We start from the raw sequence: 22,948 nt of genomic DNA on the forward strand, positions 1-22,948 counted from the left end.
GAGGTTGACCAGGCGACATGCTGACAAATCCTTACAGGCAGAACATGGCTAGCTTGACTCCAAAATCTATATATGCCCTCTAAGCCCAAAAAAAGTTATGTGAGATTATTGCTATCATATTTTCTACTCTCAATCTCTCTTTAATCTCCCAAATTTGTTTATCTTCCTCAAAGAAAAGACCAAAGCTCTTTATGCCATAACTTGAGATTTACCTTGAGAGTTTTTGTGCTCTTTCAAGTTATATTTCTATCCTTGTGAGGAAATCATTTTCTTAGTATTTGAATCCTTTGGTGTCCTTGCCTCTATCAAAGCAAGGGGTTTCTGTTAAAGCAAGAGGACTACTAATGGAACCTCAAAGTGGCTGGGCCTTGAGAGAATGGACGTAGGCTTGGGATCACCGAACCACTATAAATGGAATTTGCATTTCTCTGTACTATTCTAAATCGCTTATTTATTTGTGTAGATTTCCTTCAGCTGTTTGAATTTGTGTTAAATTTGGTAATCAAGCACTTGAGTTTCAATTAACACAATTCACACCCCCCCCCCCCCCTCCTTCTTGGGTTGTTACTTGGGACAACAAAATAGTGCCTTCTATCACAGAACTCAGCCTACACACACTAGTAACAAGAAATGATCTTATACACATAGATTAATAGGCTGAAAAGCAGCAACCTTAATTTAACAACTCTTCTTAGGCAACGAAATGATGAAAGTAAAGTTAAATAATTTTACTCAAAATCTATTAAATAGAACTCATTAAATATTTTCACTGAACACGCCCTAATCACATGATCACATCCCAACAATCTTTGGCGGAAAAAAGGGCGTACTAAAAGCGATGCTAAATCCATTTGGACCAAAAGTTTTAACCCTTTCCATCCGAAACACTACTGCCTTCACTATTCTCAAAAGGCCACCCCAACCAAATCCACATGATCTCCAAAATTAGGATTTCACTCCAAACCCTCAAAACTTAGGCCCACACCCATCCTATTCAATAAAAAAGCTTGCAAAATAATAGTAATAACAATAAGTAAATAAATAATCTCCCAACTCAATATTAAAGGAAAACCCATCTAGCTAATGTGCTAGCATCACTCTCCAAACCGGCAACCAAAGAGAATAGAGCATTATCCATAAATAAATCCCTGAACCCGATCCCTAATAAACCTATCAAAGTTTTGCAAACTCATAGTAGTCCTACCTCCCCCTTTCATTTCCTCGACAAACCTCACCACATTGAAAATTTCTCCCTAGAATCCACCCAGGATGAGAAAAGTCATATGCCCAAACAACTTATCCCAGATATAAAACCGAAGAAATGGCCTCGTAGGACCAAAAGCCAATGTGCTCCACCAATAACCCCAGCCTTTAACTTCTTAAACAACAACAAGAAGCCTCAAGTTCCACTAGGCAAGGTCGGCTAATGAATCCTTTTCTGCCAATTCACCCAGATAAGGGGTGAGTATCTTGCACAATTAACATCCTCTGAAATGCCCCCTGCTGAGGAAGAACCTCCCACTCTTTGTACCTACCATCCAAAAAAAAATACTCCTAACCATGCCTCCATCCACGCATTCAAGTTATGTTTCTTGAAGAAAAACAATAACAAGATAGCTTCTAACCAAACTTCCTTAATCAGCCCACTTTTCCTCAGATCCCCTAGGCCCTGGCTTTCCAACTAATTATCTTCATAACTACTTCTCACACCCCCCCCCCCAAAAAAAAAAGAAAAAAGAAGTGTCAAATTTCTTTAATTTCTTTTTTGTGCACCAAATATCTTTTTTTTTTCCCCCTATGAGTAAAGTACCACTTTCAGATCTTGCCCTAAAGGACTCACTAACCTAATACCCAAACCACCAAGGAGCTTTTGTGGATCTCAATTCTTACCATTCACCATTTTATTGAGTATAAATCTAATCTAAACTAAGAGAACATAAAATAATGAAACATAAATAGTGGAATATATTTATATTTCAAATAGCAGAATCATATAAAAGCAAAAACATATAATCAAAGAATAAGCAATATGGAGCAAAGATTAAAGACTACCACGCTTCAAATTTAAGTTTTAATCTGATTTTTTTTAGCAATTGAATGAAGTTGATGTAGAAGAAAAAATCACTAATATAAGATTTTACTCCCTACATAACAGACAATTTCCTTATCTTCCATTAATTTGAGCAAAAATTCATGATTATTTTGATAGTAAATACAACGAATACAGTTTATAATTTCTGTTATAAATTTTAAAAGCTTGAAATGGTTTTCAAGTACAAAATTAGTGTTAAAATTTGTTTGCACTTCACAACTGATCTAAGGCATAACAACCCATGGTGGCAATAACGGCATGTAATGGACCATAACAGTCATTACAACACCAAAGGGGACCATATTGGGTGATACAATTACTGGGAAGTAACGGTACTGGCCGATTTTTAGAACCATGGCACCGGGATCGTATTAGTCCAAGGCTATCCTCTAAAAATGAGCTAGAGGAGGTGGCTATAGATGAAAAAAGATAACTGAAGGCAGAAAATTAGGTAAAAGTGGTGAGAGAAGGAGGTATCAATCCTACATTCTTTCAAACCCTATATTTTTCATGGGATAGCAAGGGGAAATTGGAAGACGAATTTCATTAATGAGTTGGAGACTGATGAATGAGATATTGTTAGAATTTATAGTATAATTGTTGATATCCTCCGAGATTTTTCCAGATAAAAGCTTGATGAGTATGTGTAGCCCTTTTTCAGCTGCTGGAATGTGGTGGAATGAGATAGGTTTTCAGGAGTGTTTCTTTAATGAGGGAATCAGGGAAAAGCATAAACTCCACCTTTATTAGTCTAGTTCTCAAAACATAAGTTGAACAACTGAAGTAAAATATTTAGCCCTAGAAGCTTGGTTACTATCATTCACAAGATCATCATGCAGGTTCTTGCTAATAGGATAAGTGGTGTTTTGGGTAAAATTATTTGTTGGTAGGGCAGATTTCAAATGGCAGTCTAGGACTACTAATAAAAATGAAATTCTAGGAGAATGCAAAAAAAAAAGGGGCCAGTGTTCAAATTGGATTTGAGAAACTGTAAGATTGAGTGAGCTAGCAATTTCTTAAACAAATTTTAGAGAGAAAGGATTTGAGCCTTCACTGGAGGAGGTAAATTATGGATTGTCTGTCCTTAGCTACTTTTTCCATATTGTGGTTTCCTGCTTCTAGAAAGGAGCATCAAGGTTATCCTTATCAGCTTTATACATGTAGTGGGTTTTTCTAGTCTCCAATGATATGGATTCTTTAGTCAATATTCTTACTTCATTCCAAACTTTTTTGGGAATTCTCAACTAGAGGATAATACTGCAAAGAGCAACCTAGCTCATATGAAGTTGAATTCTATCAAGAAATCTAATTTGGCTTCTTTGGCTATGTGCTTTTTCCTCTTTGGACCCTATCTTATTTGAGTCCCTCTGGTCCTTTGCAGCAGAGGATGATCTAAAGGGATGTCCATCTATATCTTTAGACAAACTGGAAGGCTGTCTTGTTTTGATTTATTCTTTAATGTATTATTTTTCCATAGGAAGATGTCTTATTCTGTTTTCTGTACATTCTTTCTTCCTTAATGAAACCTTTTATTTGTCTATCAAAACAAGAAATGACCCAGAATAGGTCTTTTACTTTATATGTGTAAAAATAGAAACATTGTGGCCATCTTATGTCATTTTTGTACATCTCATATGGTGTATTAACAATATAAAATCATACTGCTAGCTCAAGCCATGTAGTATTCATCAAACAGATCAACACAAGCAAGTAATTTTTACCCTATCAGACAGGTGGGAAGAGTGTTTTAATTGACTTTTGTTAGTGTAGATGATTGCACAGCTAATTTTAGGGAAGAAACATAAATTAGTGGTGCCTTGAAATCAGCATAAAATTCATGTAATTCTATTCTTGCACAACTAATTTTAGGGAAGAAACATAAATTACAGGTGCCTTGAAATCAGCACAAAATTCAAGTAATTCTCTTATTATTTTCCCAAATATTTAGGAATTCTTTTCAATTTTTAAGTTTCTGATTTGTCACCACCACAAATCACAAGCACTACAGCCAGTTCTGCTACCACAAACGGATTAAAACACAGATGCCAAAATTATAAGATTGATTGCCAAATCATTTAGGATTTATGTTAAAGCTAATCTTAATAAATCAGCAACTTCCTAGGAACAAGTTTTTAAAAGGCAAACCTCAAAAATATTTTTATTCGTTCTATAATATCTACATAAAACTAAAATATCAATTTTAGTTCAAAGCATAATTAATTATTTTCAAAAAAGTCTAGATGAAAGAACACTAACACAGATTATACGAGAATGAACTAACCAGAGAGATCTGGAAAGCCTGCAATATGCTCACTGGTTCACTATTGACATGATGATTGCTTATTACATATTCAAGAAACCTTCCAACCTTATCCTTGACATCCTCCTGCAATCACAATCAAATGCAACCAATCATACATTAATATTTTGCTGACTGAATGTGCAACACATCATTACAACATCAACAAGACCCTCAAATTGATTAGATAACAGTAGGTATGTCATATCTGTTCAGAAACAAATAAAAATACCGTAATTCTGAAGATGCATGACCTAAGCACTCAAAAAACACAGGAAGTTATAACCAGGAATAATACTTGCAATCATGCCAATCAACTCAAAGATATTAGAAGACCAAATGTGCAACAAAAAATATAGAAAAGAACTAAAAATTGTAGAATTTCAACAGAAAAAAAAAAAGAATTAGGCGGCATGGATAAATAAAATTTTGTGCACGATAAAATCTCAAGCAAGCTAAGAAAAGGGGATGCATACTGAAAATTGTAGAATTTCATAAAGTTTTGATAGCTCTGCCTTCAAAAGAAGATGAAGATTCTTTTGCACATCACGCACATTTCCCCTTCCCTCAGTGTCAACCATTGCACAAGTTTCATCACGCACATTTCCCCTTCCCTCAGAAGCAACCATCTTGCAAGTTTCTGTACCTCTGGCATTGAGTGTATCACTCACAGAAGTTGTTCGTCTAGGCAAGGATTGAGATTCATTTTTCACCAAGTTTCCAGTAGTTCCTGCACAAATTACAGATTCTTTCAGAACTAAAACTTTGAAATACTGTATTTTTATTATGAACATCAAACTTCATTGCACCTAGGAAACCCTTTTGAAGCACAATACCAGAATGATCACAAGAAGTTTTAAGAGTCAGCAGTATCTGTCCCATACCTTCCTTCTCCACAGAATCTAATTTTCCTTTATCTAGCTTCCTGCGCTTCTTCACAGCACCATGACTTCCAACGTCCGGTTGTTTGGGTATTTCTTCACCGTATTGAACTCTTTTTCGATTCCTCAAAGACGGCCAAGATGAATATTTCCACTGAGGATGCCTGCCTTCCAACAACTTAGCCCAAAATACATGAGGTTGCTTCTCATCTATCAATTGAATTTCCAGCTCACCAGGCACAGATATATTCCTACTGTAAGTTCCTCCATTCTGTTGTACTTTAAGAATAATAGAGTTGCTTGTATCACTGTTTACACCATTTTGACACAGCAAAGAAATGAATTCCTGCACTAAATCTTTCAAAATTGATTGCTCAGAAGATATGTTTGCATCAAATGATGAAGTACTACTTTTATGGAAGTCATCCAGCTTGTTGAAAAGAACCGAGGCACCCCACATGAGAAGCATGTGACTAGTACTCCGGCTAAGGTTATGCAAACTGCTATCAAGAGTTATATCTTGCTTAGAAAGAATTAAGACCTTTTCCTCTACAGTACAAGGTGAAAATAACCGGAATACTTTAATCTGTTCAAATTCTGGGTCAATGGTGATCCGCTGCAGGGCCCTTAAATCGTTAATTGGATTCCAATCACTGTCAAATACAATAATGACATCCACTGATGAAAGTTTGATACTTGGAAGACAAGCACGTGTTTCTAATAAAAAAACAAATCTCCCACTCTTCTTGTTGTTGAAGTTGTTCAGAACACTTTGCTTTTTGGATGGGAGAACTCCGCCACAATCAACACGTTCATAAGAATCTGGACCAAATCTTAGACGTATAAAGTCATCCAAAATATCCCCAACCTTTAAAGATCCACCACCAATCGACTGTCATTTCCAAAAATGTCATGATTAGAATAAAATTGATAAGAGAGAGAGAGAGAGAGAGAGAGAGAGAGAGAGAGAGAAGAAAAGCACCTGCACCACACAATACTTAGTTGCTACATATTTACAAATGCTGCATGTGTGTGCACGCACACACATAAGAGAGAGATAGAGAGAGATGTAACTAGTAGCTCTAACAATCTGTAGCATCACAATTGTTGGCCTTACAAGGCTTAATCTCGTTTTGATGAAAAAAAATCAAGGGTGTACTTAACATGTTTGTTGTATCTATCAAGACTTCAAAAAGAGCTTATGAGATCGAGTTCATGTGTTTGAAGAAGATGAATGATGTTTACACTCAAGGCAATGAGCTATGATGGATGTTAAAGCATATTGAAGGAAGATGTTCAAGTTGGACATAGCATGGAAGCTGAAGCATGAAGACTTAGTGTTTAAGATAGTTTTATCATATACACGTCTCATGTAAGTACTTTAACAATTCAATATTGATGCATGAAGCTCTTAGGAAATATCTTTGACTTAGAGACCTTATTTCAAAATCATGGAAAATGTTTTTAAAGTCTTAACATATGTTTTTCCAAGATCAAAGTTAAGAATTGAAATCAAATATATGAACATATAAAAAGCTGAAAGTAGGACAGGCGACTGATGTAATATCATGAGGCAATTGACATTTTTATGTGCTTTTTAAGAAGCAAACAGAAGCGAGACGGGCGACAGACTCATTAAAGTACAGTCGACTGACCCACTACTGTGTTTCAAAATACGCTGAACTTATAAAGCTCAGGTGACTGACCCTCGTGTCACAGTCGACTAAAGTTCGTGTTTTAACTTTTAAACAGCATTTGAAAAGTTTCCAAATTTGATTTCTTGGGCTCCAAACTAGGAGAACACTTGGGAAATACTGCAAGAAACTTAGGGAAAACGTCAAGTAACTTTACTACTCTACAAATACTCATTAATTTCACAAAATTAAATAAAAGATCAAGCACATAAAAATCAAATATTCATAGTTATCTTGCTTAAAGTTTTCTAAAGAACTGTTGTGCTCTTTCTGATTTAATTCACAAAATTCTGAATCTCTCTACTGCGATTCTCAACTCTAAATTAATAATCAGGTGATATTCTACTGAGCTTCTTTTTCTCTATTGTTTATTTATTAAAGTATATTGATTTTAATTGTACAAATCTGCTCTAACTGAGAGTTCTACTTGTACAAACAGAAATTGTTTCTTGTTTCTATTTTTGACAATTCAGGGTTACTGGATTGTTGCCTAGCAAGAAGGGGTATTCTTATTAGAGAGGGGTCTCCGCCTCATACGGAAAGACGTTGTAACTTTGCCTGGAAAAAAGTTGGAAAGGAAAAACTTCACAGCGTATTGCTTGGGGCAAGGGCCTAGGCCGCTGGCCGAACCTTGTAAAAAACCGGTGTTCCTCTCTTCTTCCCTAAATCTCTTTATATTCTTGCAAATATAAACTTGCGTGTATGTTGATTTAAATCATTGAGAACTTGCTGGATATTTGGGAATTGTTGGAATACTGATTATCTTTGAATTAAGGAACTATTTTGTTTGTGTTGATAATACAAGTTCTGAAATTGAGAAAATAGCTGAGATATCTTGTAAAATTGAAGATAAATTGTAGGGCATTTAAGATCAAAAATTCTAAAATTCTATCTTGATATTTTTCATTGTAATATACAGCTGGTCTTCCATATTGTTTGAAGTTGGATTGTGGTATTGTACTCATTCATTGAATTGTTGATTGGTATTGTGAGGTTGCTGATAAGAACTATTGTGATTGTGTGATTGTAGCAAATTAAAATTGAAAAGGGTAATATTTAACAAAATAAGTTTTAAGAAGAAATTTTTTTTAAAACCCAATTCACCCCCCTGTTGGGAGTACACCGTAATTCTCAACAACTTTACCTAAAAGGGCGGTTAGGTCGCTTCAATGGTGGTAAGAAATCCAACACTCCACCTCACATGCAAGCCCATATCACACATGAGGCAGAACAATTGAAGTTAAACAAGTAGAAAAGTACAAACAGAACTGTTAAAATAGCACTTTACCTAAAAGCTTACACTCTCAACGGAAGTGAAAATCTAACATGGTATCAAAGCTGGCTAGCAAGAGATCCTAGGTTCTAGTCTTGTTGTCCACATTTATTTGCGGTGTTTAAAAAAATAATTGTATTCCCTGTAGTGGGTATTTATCATTTGTTTATCTCTCCACTTGTTGTCGAGCTGCATGTGCAGGGGAGTATAAAAGCTTGATATATACTTTTGGCCCACAAACTAATAGCTTATGATGTTAGTTAAAGTGGTATTCTAACAAGAACAAAGGGCCCTACAATGCATTTATTGGGGGGAAAACAAAGGTAACAAGACCTAAATGTAGGACAACCTTGAACCTGATCACTACTTTAACAAAAAATCTCATCCAACAATGTATATCAAGCTATCCAACAATTGTAATATGCCAAATGTAATGAGGTCATAATTCAGTTGTAAAACTATTCAATGATCATCTAAAACATAGATAGAGTTACTCAAGTTGAAGCTTCCTTGAACATTGTTCTGTAAATTAAAAAAAATAAAAAACTGAATACATTTAATGAGCGACTAAAATCACATAAAGAAAGATGCAATGAGAAAATATGTAAAAACTTCAAACAGCATAAATATTGCCAATTGAATACACAAATACACATGTGTATATATATATATATATATATATATCAACGTTCAAAATTATGAAGAGATCAAAATTCATTTAGTCAGAAAAGCTGCAAAATAGAAACAACTAAAACTTTTAACTAAGGTCTTAAATTTCGATTTCGAAGCTCCAAGAGTGCGGAAATTTCGACAGAAATTTAGATTTCGATGTCAATTTCGATTTCGATTTGAAAAAATAATGGAAATTAGTAGTAAAGCGTGGAATTCTTTGTGAAACTTTAGAAATGGTTAACAAGCACAATAATATAAGTTTTAGAACTAATATATTACAAATTAAATACATCTATGTTTTGTATGAAGTGAAAAAGTTGTAAAATGGTATGTGTATCAAACATATTTGTAAGATAATATACATTAAACATATTCAGTTAATACAAATGAAATTCATAAATCATTTAAATATTATTTACTATACAAATAATGATAATTTAGAAATGAATGGTTAAATAAAATGTTAATGGAAGTTTATTTTTTCATATAATTTCAAAAGCACTTGTAATAATCATTTATATCAATAAAATAAATTAAGATAGAAATTTCACTTCACTCCTAAATTTCTCATTTGAATTTTGATAAAATTTCATCATATAGTTTAAATTTCGACAAGCTTCGCTAAAATTTCGAGATTTCGATAAATTTCAGATGATTCGTTGAGATTTCGATGGAAATTATGCAAGACAGAATTCGACTACCAATTGATTTCGAGGAAGATGGTAATCAAAAATTTCGACAATGTCGTGGAAATTTAAGACCATGCCAAGGTCTTAAATTTCGATTTCGACTCATATCTCGAAGCTCCAAAAGTACAAAAATTTCAACAGGAATTTCGATTTCGATTTGAGAAAAAAAAAAAAGAAATTAGTAGTAAAGCATGGAATTCTTTGTGAAACTTTTGAAATGGTTATCAAACATAAAAATATAAGTTTTATGACCAATATATTACAAATTAAATACATCTATGTTTTGTATGAGGTGGAAGAGTTGTAAAATAGTATGTGTATCAAACATATTTGTAAGATAATGTACATTAAACATATTCAATTTATACAAATGAAATTCAAATTGGAAATTTCGACAATTTCGTGGAAATTTAAGACCATGGTTCTAACACCCATGGTACATGTTGTTTGCCGATGATATGTCTTGATCAATGAAACTACAGGTGGAGTAGAATCTAAGTTAGAATTATAGAAAGAAGCTTTAGAATCTAGAGGTTTTAGGATACATAGAAACAATATAGAATATATTGTAGTACGAGGAATATTGGAAAAAGGGTTAAATTTGTTATGGTCAAGAAATCAATAACACAAGTAGATTTCGATACCTTGGATCTATTACGCAAGCTAAAGGAGAAATTGAAGTAGATGTAATGCACAAAGTTAAAGCAGGTTCGCTAAAATAGAAAAGTGCTTCAAGCATTGCTGCATGATTGTAGAAAATCTTTAAAACTAGAAGGGAGTTCTATAGGACGGCTGCAAGACCAGCAATGCTACATAGAACAGAATGTTGGACAACTAAGAAACAAAATATCCAAAAGCAAAAGTTGTTGAGATGAGAATGGTAAGGTGGATGAGTGGTATAACAAAGAGATAAAATAAAGAATGAACATAATTGCAGTAAGTAAGGTGTAGCTCTTGTAGCACAAATGGTTTGGGCATCTGCAACACAGGCCAAGTTGTGTGCTAGTGAAGAGTGGGGTAGTTACCATAAGGGGGAGTAGTAGGGGTAGGGGTTGATCAAAAATAACTTACAATCAGATAGTGAGTAAGTATTTAATAGCCCTGAATTTTTCAGAAGAAATTGCCCATGATTGTGTAAATTGGCGGAAGGGGATTCATGTAACCGACCCCAACTAGTGGGACTTGAGGCTTGGTTTGTTGTTGTTGTTATTGTTGCACTCTGCCATATATGAATTTAAACTGCCTGAAAATAGGTGGTTTCAAGAGACAATTAATGTGGTTGTGGATTTTGCTTCCATTGTCAGGTTACTAAGTTTACCAAATGCATCTGAAAATAAATCATTCAGCAAAGTGCATCCCAACCCCTCACCCCACATCCGTTTTATTTTTCCATCTCAATTTTCATATTGATCATCATTTTTTCTATCACCCAAAATTAAATAATAACTATTTCAATCTAGATTCAAGTACCTGCACTATTCGTTACAAATAAATATTTCTGCATTAAGAATTAAATCTATCACTTAGATACAAATGTTGGGGTCAGAGCTTTGTGCACTGTGTAGTGTTGCCTCTTTTTTATTCAGATAGTAATGTAATAATATTTGTATAATGATAACCAAAAAAACACTTGGAAGGATCAATCAAGATATCAACACAAAGATTAAAAATTGATTTCAAAATACAAAACAAAAAAACCATCAAACCTCAGAAAGAACAATGAGAAAAGAATTTTCTTACAAGAAACACAACAAAAAATTTTTAATCATTCGACAAAGCAATGGTTATACAAATTTTTTTCAAAATTATTGGAGTTCTGTCATGCACATACCATTTAACAGTATTTTCAGTTTTAATTACTGTCAACTACATAGGGTGGACTTAGAACAACCAGCATTTTTCACCACCCAAAGTCCCTTTCAGAGCCTGACTGATCCACTGGGCAGAAAGGCTCCCATAATTCCCACCCTCCACCAGAAACCAGCATTGATTTAGTTGAACAGGCAATCCATATCACAGAATAAACAGAATATGCAAACATTTTACGAACCAACATCAACACCACTCATTATCAATTGAGTAATAAGATGTTTGCAGGGACACTCAGTCAGTGAGAAGTGTACTCCTAGGTCATCCGGGCATACAGGAGTTAAAAAAAAAAATACCAGACCAAAAGTAAAGCTGAAAAAGATCTGTCTTTTACTTGAGCTCAGCTTTTCAATTTTAGTTTTAGGTTTTAAAAGAATAAAATTATCAATTTAGGTTTTATTGAAAAACTGAACTGAAAGGCCCAAAAAACCAAAATCCCAAACATCTTCTTTTGATTTGTGTTCAGTTTTCAAGTTTTAGCTTCTATTTTTCAAAAATAGGTTTTCAATTCTGGTTTTATTGAGAAACTGAATAGAAAGACCCAAAGTACCAAATTGCATACATTTTTATAATATGTATTTGGTCTTGTCATCCTATTTCATAATTATCAGTTCTTCTCAAGGAAAAGTTTGAAAACTACAATGATAAATTATCACTCATGCCCAGTGCACCAAAGCAAGGATGTTAAGATGGGAAAGTGTCCCCCTCAATTTGTCCCACATCATAAACTACGAGGAAAACCAGGTGCCAATGCCACCCTTTCAATTATTGATAGTCAAAGAGATGGCCCAACACTGTGGGCTGTAAGTTTAACTACTAAATTAAAATAATATAATTTATTTATTTTAAAAAAAAAACTAATTAAAAGCAGAACAAATGACAAGCCAAATTAATTCAGTTCTGTACCAAGTATGCTTAAAAATAAAAAATAAACAAACAAACAAAATAGACCAAAATGAAGCCCTACTTGAAAATTTGTTCCAAGAAATCATGTAGATCAGAGTTCTTTTTTCTTTGCTGCCACTGCGCGTGGTGGTGGGGGAGGTGTAGCGGCAGGATGGTGGTGAAGAACAAAAACAAGCAGAGAAAACAGGCACTCATTTAGTAGATTTGGCTATATTTACTAGTAAAGGAATATAAGATGCTAACACATTATACAAAAACATAATACAACACTTGTAACACCAAATGTCGTGAGGCGCTTGACAGGTCATTTTGGCATTTGGAACTAATTAGTTACAGTCGTCAAATATTTCTCACATTCTGTAGTACTCTATACCCCAAACAAGCAAACATTTTATGTTACCAAATCTTATATATTACAATTCAACCTCAAGAAAGTAAGATTCAAAAGGTACAAATTCCCCTAGGCTGGAAATAACAAAATTAATATATCAAATATGTACCTGAAAAAGGATCAATGCTCTTAAACCTCGATTTTTTAACTCTGGAAGGATATTGTCAAGAAATTGTAGCTTGCCACTAGCCTTTATTCCAAAATCCAAGATCTCAATCTCCTTAAGGCCATTGGTTAGTAATGCTTGCAAAGAATGATCAAGAACGTAGGGATGATCACAGCACTGTCAGCAAATACCGCATAAGCAAGTTTCCAAAAAGTTTACAATATAAAACATAAGAACTCTAATTAGGGAATCAAGGATCGATTACAAGAACTACTACTACTAATAAGCCTTAACAAAACAGACAAAAATAAAGGAACAACCCTCGCCCACCCCAAACCTTCATGACCTTTAACCAAAAGCTTGTATGCATAATCCCTTTTGTTGATTTTCTTAACAAGAAAAGTATATTTCATTAAAGGCAGAGAGAATGTACAAAAGAGAGGACCAGAACTCCACACATTAAATAAGAAACAAAAAATACAGAACACATGAAAAAAACACATAACATAGTCAATGTAGCAAAGATCGCTAGTCACTCTGAATATGAAATAATGAAACTTCTGGAAAACCACCCACTAATGACTCCCTTGGGCAAAGAACGCTCTTTCGCAGAGGAAACACCCAGGAGTAATCATATCCCAGAAAATTCTCAATTCCTCTCTAACCAAATGCAAGATAACATGGACAATAAAGCACAGATCAACCAAAATTATGGTATCCTTCCTTTTCCCAAAACCTCGAAATCTCATAAAGAACATCACCAGTGTTTGATTAACCAAACATTATTCCTCCATAATGTTAAGAAGAATGTTCCATAACCCTCAAGTAAAAGAACAACGCAGAAAATGTGGTCAGCTGTCTCACAACTCAAAACTTACAAAGATCATGAGATAAAGCCTTATTAGGCCTCCTCCACTGCAGAGACTAGTGTTTATCATATTCAGACCAAGCCCCAAACAAATGTCTCGATCTTGAAAGCAACTTTGTCCCGACAAATAAAATTAATCAAAAGGAAAGAACAACATTTAGGGACTTAACAAGAGAAGAATAAAACGATTTATGAATTTGTTTAGTTATGGAAAATAAATTTCACTGTTCATTTCCAGTTTCCGAATTCAGAAGAACAACCAAAATGCCTCATAGAAATTTTCTTATTTGCATAGGAAAAATGGGAAACATTTTCTTATTGATTTCCAAGATTTCCACATAGTTTTTGGAACAAGGGGGCATTTTTTTAACCACAATGGAAATGAAAATGAAAACTATTTTCCACAACTAAACAGGCCCTTAAGGTTTCTAGTTCCATACATGTTCATCATCTCTTTTATCCCCCTTCCATTCATCACAATATTGTGCCAATTTTTCGCCCACAACCAACCAATATCCAATCTAAATTCACAGCCAGAAACATGACCTTGCCATTACACAGCAATTTTTTGGAGAAAAAAAAATTAAAAATCCTACCTTTCCACATATTATATGAAGTTTTTTTCCCCACAATTTCAACCTACAAACAATTTTAAATCAGACAGCCATCCCTCTCATAAACCCTCTTGTATATTCCCATCCATAAACTCTTCAATGGATGACAGACTGTAGGATCCTTAACTCTCAGAATTTAAGGTTTGTAATGGTCTTAAATTTCCACAAAAATGTCCAAAATTTTAGAAATTTCTGCTTTCAATCACCTTCGAAATAAAAATAGAAATCAGTTTCCATCTTACAACATTTTAAATGAAATTTCCACAAATTATCCAAAATCTATCAACTCAAGAATTCAACGCAATTTTTCAAAAATTTGACTATAGAGAAAGTTTTCCTTGAGACTGTAGTTTGAGATTCAAGACCCAAAATTTAAATCTCTCTCATAATAAATCTTTTATTTTATTGAAAATAAAAACTATTTCAAGAAGGAAATGAATGATAACTTTTAGTCCTTCGAAATTATGTGTAAATTGAACTTAGATATCATCAAAATATTTTATTATTTAAAATAAAAAAAGGGCAGCACAGTATACAAAGCTCCCGCGAATGGGGCGGACCACGATGGATAATAAGTAATGGTAAAAAGGGCATCTCCAGGCCACAAGGCTCCTCACTTTGAAGGGTAGAGGGAGGATCATCACAATGTACGTAACCTTACTCCTGCTTTTATGCAGAGAGGTTGTTTACTTGGACTCAAATACGCAACCAACTAGTCACAAAGGAGCAACCTCGCCTATGATCCAAGGCCCAACCTAAATAATAACTAATATTTAATTGATTTATGAATAGTTGAATTAATATGATTATTGAAATACAGATATACACCTCATAAGACTACATTGTCAATGATGTATTTCTATGCACAGCTTTTATTTCTAAACCATTTTTTGAAGCTTTATAAAAGCTCCAATACTAATTTCCATCATTTTGTGAAGTTGAAATATTCAAAATTTCTTTCCTAGTCAAAATGGGAATTTAAAACTTTGTGTTTGTAAACTTGTCCTCCTCCCTCCGCCCAAAGAAAATAAATAAATAATATTATATATATATATATATATATATATATATAGAGAGAGAGAGAGAGAGAGAGAGAGAGAGAGATGACAATAAAAACTCAAAAATAATTTAATGACATTAAGTCAAACAAGTAATAAAGATTTTTGAGTGTTTAAAAATTTCCCTGACTTCAAATTTATTTAAGGAGCCTGTCAGTGAATAACTATAAGACTATGATTAATGGTAGGCTTCCACAAACACTTTATTTTAAAAACATGGGGCTTTTGGACAAATAAATTAGATCATTTGATCCGAAGAGCAAACTTTTTAGAGACTGAAGTCCAACATGAATGTGCAATTATTCAAAAGCCATCCTACATAGATAATATGAAGCAAATATGTTGTACCAAAGGAAGCTTATATACATGGGTCCATGTGCTACAGCAAGCCACAGCAGCACATTGATAAACAAGCAAGATCATGTGTACACAAGCACACAAAAGCACACAAGACAGAATTAAAAGGTATGGCTTAAACATGTAATGCCCCAATTTTATACATAAAAGTGATGCAAAAAGGTTACTCAGAGCCTACCTTCCGGGTAGATGCAAGAATATCATGAAGAGCCCCAACAAGATCATTCTTCGAACATGACCGAAGTGTTATGGAATTTGAAAATAGAGTAGAACAATACTGCTCAAGTTGAATATTTGAAAGCTCAACAGGGACCCAGTACTCCACAAACCTTGAAGAGTCCGACTTACATTCATATGCAATAAATTGTGAAAGCCTCTCCCTCAAAGTACGAATATTTTCACTGGAGTCAGTTTTTAAATCATAATTTATGTCCACATCATTGTCTGCACCAAGGAAGGACAGCATATTAACATACTCAGCTAAAGTATCCTGCAAAATCAGGTAAGATGGTATAAGCAACCTGTTGTGTTGGTTTAATATTAAACATGGAGCAGAAAGTAAATGTACCCTTATCTGGCCATTGACAAGAAGAAGCCTTGAATCAGTGACTAGCATCTTAAGTTGCTCAAAATGTGTTGAAACTCTGGATTTCTGGCACTCATCAACTATGACTGCTTCCCATCCCAGGCAATTTAAAGTGTCTAAATCCTGCAGAACAATGCACACACAACCAATCAGATGCTTGCAAGTTGCTATAAACCCATGTAAACAAACAAGTAATCTTTTTACTTTTATTTTCATTTTCTTGAGAAATCCACAACCAACCTATTATACAACTATACAAATGGCTACATAGGCTCATTGGAATGTGCAGCTATGTAAGAACAAAAATGCACTACAATATATCAAGAATTACCCATGATGTCTGAACTCAAGTTAACCAAGAGACAGTTCACCCTTAATGTAACTTTTCAATCCTAAACTCTACTTGATTTCCAAATCTCTAAGAGAGGACTGCAAGGAAAAAAGATACAAGAATGCTCATCATGAATGGATATACCTCAACAATAGCTTCTGGAGTGGATAAAAGTACTTGAAACATGACACAACCCCCGTCTTCATAAAATTCTAGTTGCCTGATAATTCGCCGCACATCTTTGTTTCCACTGTAAACTATAACATTAACAGATGGAGCCAAGCGCAATAACTCAGCCTCCCATACAGTAAGAGCAGTGGCTGTTGAGATGATGAGAAAAGGCCGAGAAACATTTGGTAGCAAGGATGAAATAAATAAAACCACCTTCATAACCCGCTCCTGCACCATAAGACTAATTAGATACAGTGGACATTTGATATTAGTGCATACAATACAGGCTATATGAACTTTCAGATAATAAAAAGCAGCTAAAAATTAAAAGACAAATGAACTCTAAAGTTAATTTTCTTTTGGGTTTCATTTTTGTTCTTTTGTTCTTTTTTTCTTTTTTCCCTGGGGAGAAGGGATGTGCTAAATGAAATATAATTACGCATGGCTCCTTGCTTCAATTGCCTCTCTCTCCTGTTGACATGGTTAAGGGTTCAATAATACATATGTCCAGCAAGTATCTGAAGAATATTTGCTCTGGTAGAATGAAATCCCTTCACCTCAACTCCTCAAAGTTTCCCAGCGAGCAGTGAATTACTGTCAGACCCTTGATTAGTTTGATATTTGCCAAGGCACACGGTGTGGGCAACTCATGTTCCAAGGTAGTAGCATAAGATGGCCTATCATGGTTATCTCGACATTCGATGCTTGGATAGTCTATGTTGCTAAAGAGGGAGCACATAGATGCTAAATTGCCTACTCGACATGGTCAAGGATGGAAATAATTGGGGCCATGGTCCTTGACAAGGTTGCTCACAGTGGCTGGTCTTGGTTGACATGGTCAGATGGTTAACTTGGGCATGTCAAATGCATCATTGACATATGGTTTTGCTGAGACATGGAATAAATCATGGTTAAGGAGAAACCATGCTTGACATGAAGTGTTGACCCGTAGGCAGTATGCAGTGTCAAAGTCAAATGCTGCAGTATTGACATGTTGACCTGACAAGGCAGTTACATGCCAGTTTTCATAAGGCTGACATACGGGCTTGGCTAAAGGATGAATCCGTCGGTTCACATCTGGGCATGTTTCTAGCCACATAATTATAAACAAAAGTTGTTTAGCCTTGTTGGAAAACGCTGGCTGCATCCAGCACAACCTAGGCACTTGTGGTTGCCAACTATATATTAATATGACATGTGGGTGGCATGCCTAGAGGAAATCCGTGCATGATGTTCCTACCCATGTTAGGTGTGTGTAATCCTTGTATTTGAATAAGAAAAGGGTGGGAGAAGTTACTCCTCTAAACACTGTTGCCTTGTCAATGTTATTTCATTGTTGCACACTTGCAGGTCTTAACCAAAGAATCTCCGTGTGTGTGTGTCATTGACTTAACCAAGTGAAACTTGGTGTCATCACAATGTCAAGTTGTGCGGTAAAGACTTAGACCCTTTGACAACTACCATTATACCATCCATGTTTTATCACATGATTTGCATCATCCAGCAACGCTTTGCAATATACAAATGAGAAAACACCAATGACTTTGTTTCTAAGAACTATCAGTAAACCCTGCTCAACAGTCAGAAAAGGGTTGTAGGAGCTGGACTCAAAGCTCATCCACTATGTAAGCAGGGTTGTTAAAATCATGATCTAGATCTTCCAATCCTAATCCAATGTATAACCATAAATTGTTGGGATAAAATAAGGTATTATAGGATTCGTAGGATTATGGTAGAAACATAACACCTCAAAATAAATTAGATTTTTAAATTTATAGAAAGTAACTAGCACTATAGGTTTAATGTTTGTACTATAAAATGTACATAGAATGGACGGCTTATGGAGTGATTTGGTTTTTCTAATATTAATACATTTGTTGGGCCAAAAAATTTTATTATTAGATTGATGGTAACAATGATTTTAATGATGAGCTTGATGAAATTACTCACAATGACCTCAGAAATATTGATGAACCAAATAGGGACTTGAATGTTCATACCTGACGCTAATGTTCATGAGCTAGCTAGATAATATGGCTTTTGTTATTTATTGGCTAAATTTTTTTAACATTTTATATGTGCAACTTGTAAATTTTTCTGAGTAGTTTGTGTCACAATTATGCTTTTTTTTTGTTCATTTTTTTCCAATAACTATATATTCTTCTTCTTTATTATAAGCCCCTTTGATGTGAGTTGTGAATGCAACAATTTGAAAAATTTATATGTTTGTTAAATAAAGGCATTACCATATAAGCTACTTGCTATTTTCCTAGTCTTGGAGACTTATAGGAAAATTTCTTAGGTTTATAATAGATAAGTTGTTTGAAAAATAACATACAGATGCATTTTTACTATCTAGTTTATATCATTATTAGAATCTTAAAGAGTCCTCGATTTGATCATGCCAACCCTTCTAGTGATCCTATGCAGGATCCCTATTTTAACAACACTGTATGTAAGCCTACAGTCACTAAAGACTAATACAAATGGTTCCATGTCAACACATTGCATGATATGTCCATGTAGGTCACAATTGAAATGTGTTTCCAAAAATATCATTCAACTAAGAAACAAATTAAATCCTAAAAATCCATTAATTCATTTGATAGACATCAGCAATATTCACTGCAAACAGTGGCAAACCACTATAAAATAATTAACATGATGCAGTTACAAATTCCAAAGCACTGAAAGAGAAAATGAAATACAATTTGAATGATCAAGCTCACCTGGTCATCAAAGACAACACCATTATGGCCTTTGTGCCAATAGTCACGGAGCTTGTTAATAGCAGATAAATAATTATTATCAATTCCTCTAAGACCTCCACCCGAGAACTTTGACAATTTGATCGATGAACCCTTCCTTTCCTTCACAATCAGCAAATAGTTAATTACAACCACGTAAGAAAGCTATAAAAAATATTTAAATGGTAAAGATAAGTTATAAACCCACACCAAAAGCATTGATAAATCTTCAACAGCATTTAACATTAAAAGAAATCAATTAATTCGATAAGACAACAAACAAACATGCCAATACCAGAATAAATTAACCAAAAATGCCCAACTATCCCAATATCCTTCGAAATAAGTTTGGTTGAAGGTATCCTGACACATAACACCCCAATCTCAATGATTAACTCACCTCAGGTAGGATAACCTAGAGTAAATGTTGGAAAGTTTCAAAATTTATCCAGTCAATTCTCCTTGATTATAGGAGAAATTTCTGTAATTATGTATCTAATCTTAGGAGATATTCTAGGATATATTCTTAGGAGATATTCTAGGAGATTTGTTAGCAAGTGTCATTCCTTCCTTATTTTTTGTTCTTTACTTTATTATTCTTTCCTTTTAGATTATCCTTGTAGTCTATAAGACATTCAGAAAGTACCTAATTTTACAATAATAAGAAATACTATTTCAATTCTTCTCCACTTCTAGATGGCATCAGAGCCTGGTTTTCTTTTCCTTTCGGCAGTCATAGCCTCTAAAACCTAGGCCTCACTGCCTTAACTCTGTTCAGCCTCCATTATGTCTGAAATTTTCGAAACTTCCACCATGGCCAAACCTGAACCAGTGGTCAACACCAAAACTGAAACCAAGGTAGCCCATACCGAACCCCATTCAGTCCAAATCACAAATATCCGTCTCAATGAAGCCAACTTCTTGAGATGGTCTCAGTCAGTTTGAATGTATATCTGCGGGAGAAATTAGATTAGGTACCTTACTGGTCAAACCTAGGCCCCTGACAAAGCTAACCCATCATATAATATATGGGATTCTGAAAATTCCATGATTATGGCTTGGCTTGTGAATGCAATGGATGAAGATATTAGTGCTAATTACATGTGTTATCCTACTGCAAAAGAACTCTAGGATAATGTTAGCCAGATGTATTCTGACCTTGGAAATTATTCCCAAATTTATGAATTGCAGCAAAAAACTGGCATGACCCAACAAGGGGAAGATAGTGTGACTAAGTATTTCAATGTCCTTAAGGGACTGTGGCAAGACTTGGATCTATACAATAAATTTGAATGGAAGAGCCCTAATGATTGCAACTACAACAAGAAGACGGTGGAAAATGCAAGAATTTTTAAATTCTTGGCAGGACTCAATGATGAGTTTGATGTGGCCAGGGGGAGGTTTCTTGGTACACAGCCTCTGCCTCCAATCGTAGAGGTATTTTCTGAAGTGAGACGTAATGTTATGCTAAAAAAAAAAGGGGCTGATGGAACAGTTGAGAACTCGGCTTTGGTTGCTGCTAATCCTACTGTTTTGGCTGCTGCTAATACCTCTGTACAGTGGTCATATCCCAATCAAAAATCTAACTATTGTAATAAGCCACGCCATACCCGAGAAACCTGCTGGAAACTACTGGAAAACCAGCAAATTGGAAGAGCGGCAAACTTGGACCTGGAAACAACCAAGTGATTCCTAGAGCAAATGAAACCCAGGCCAATGTTTTAAGTTCAGAGCATATGGATCAGCTTCCTCAACTGCTGAAATCCAATCTGATATCCAGTACTTCTATTGGTTCCTTGGCCCAAACAGGTAATATGTCGAGTGTCTATTCCAGCCTTTAGACTTTGCACCATGGATTATTGATTCAGGTGCATCCAACCATATGGCTAGTATATCTCAATTGTTTCAATCTTATTATCCTTGTACGGGTAATAAAAAGGTTAGGATTGCAGATGGGAGTCTTTCATCCATTGCAGGAGCAGGTTCAATTAGAATTTCCGGGAAAAATAGAATTAAAATCTGTCCTTCATGTTCCTAAATTTACTTGCAATGATCTGTCTGTTAGTAGATTATCTCGTGATTCTAACTATCGTATAATATTCTTTGATTCTCACTGTGAATTTTATGACCAGAACTCGGGGGCAATGATTGGCAGTGCTAGGATGATCAATGGCCTTCATTATTTTGATGATACCCTATTCGGCAATAAACAAGTTCAAGGCTTCAGTGGTAGTACTAGTTCAATCCCTGTGCGTGATCAAATAATGCTTTCGCATCTTAGATTAGGGCATCCTAGTTTTTATTATTTAAAATATTTGTTGCCTAATCTGTTTAAAAATTTGAATTGTACTCATCTTCATTGTGACGTGTGTCATTTATCAAAAAATCATTGAGTTCCTTATATTTCAAAAGGCTACAGTGCATCAAAACCTCTCTATTTGATTCATAGTAATGTTTGGGGTCCCTCTAAGGTTACTACCTTATTCAGGAAAAAATGGTTTGTGACTTTTATAGATCATCATACTCGGATTTGTTGGGCATATTTGATGAATGGAAAATCTGAAGTTGAAATATTATTCAAGAATTTTTATAGTATGATCGAAAACCAATTTCACACAAAAATAAGCATACTTCGTATGGATAATGGTACAGAATACTTCAACCAAGTTTTGGGAACTTTTTTGAAAGAAAGAGGGATTCAACATAAATCCACTTGTCATGACACCCCACAACAAAATGGCATCGCTGAAAGAAAAAATTGTCATTTACTTGACGTTGCACAGGCTATAATGTTTTCAATGCACATTCCAAAATATTTGTTGTGGCGCCGAGGGGGGGGGGGCGCTATTCTAACTACTTGTTACCTTATTAATAGAATGCCTACCCGTGTGCTGCAGTATATCACTTCTAAGGCATGCCTAAAAATATCCTTTCCTGATAATGGGATAATTTCTTATCCGCCTCTAAACGTATTGGATGAACTGTTTTTGTTCATATTCTAGCTCACCTTAGATCTAAACTTGATCCTAGGGCTGAAAAATGTGTGTTTCTTGAATATGCTCCCAATAAGAGAGGGTAAAAATGTTTGAATCCAAAAACAAAAAAAAATCACATCAGTATGGATGTCGTTTTTGTTGAAAATCAGTCTTACTTTAACCAAAGTTATCTTCAAAGGGAGAAAGAGAGTAGTGAAGATCAGTTTTGGCAAACTTCTATACCAATGCCTAATGTTTTCCTTGACATTGACATCCCTATACAAAACATTCAAGGAACCAAAATTTTAAATAGTGAAAAAAAAAAAAAAATAGAAATCCCAATCTGCCTGTACAAAGCATAAGGTAATC

The 22,948-nt window shown here is 34.7% G+C and overlaps 1 protein-coding gene across 4 annotated transcripts in view; it reads right to left on the minus strand.

Annotated features, from left to right (window-relative positions):
* The window catches only part of LOC131149042 (helicase protein MOM1), a 102,051-nt gene that overhangs the window by 20,805 nt on the left and 58,298 nt on the right, over positions 1-22,948 (minus strand). For all 4 annotated transcript variants that reach the window (XM_058099086.1, XM_058099083.1, XM_058099085.1 and 1 more), the window contains exons 9-16: positions 19,587-19,727; positions 16,831-17,085; positions 16,338-16,478; positions 15,948-16,259; positions 12,876-13,049; positions 5,276-6,164; positions 4,868-5,121; positions 4,374-4,478 (exon numbers count right to left, since the gene is read on the minus strand). In XM_058099086.1, the coding sequence (XP_057955069.1) occupies positions 4,374-4,478; positions 4,868-5,121; positions 5,276-6,164; positions 12,876-13,049; positions 15,948-16,259; positions 16,338-16,478; positions 16,831-17,085; positions 19,587-19,727 (2,271 nt within the window). The remainder of the gene's footprint in view (positions 1-4,373; positions 4,479-4,867; positions 5,122-5,275; positions 6,165-12,875; positions 13,050-15,947; positions 16,260-16,337; positions 16,479-16,830; positions 17,086-19,586; positions 19,728-22,948) is intronic.

This window comes from Malania oleifera, chromosome 2, assembly GCF_029873635.1.
Source record: "Malania oleifera isolate guangnan ecotype guangnan chromosome 2, ASM2987363v1, whole genome shotgun sequence".
NCBI lineage: Eukaryota > Viridiplantae > Streptophyta > Magnoliopsida > Santalales > Ximeniaceae > Malania > Malania oleifera.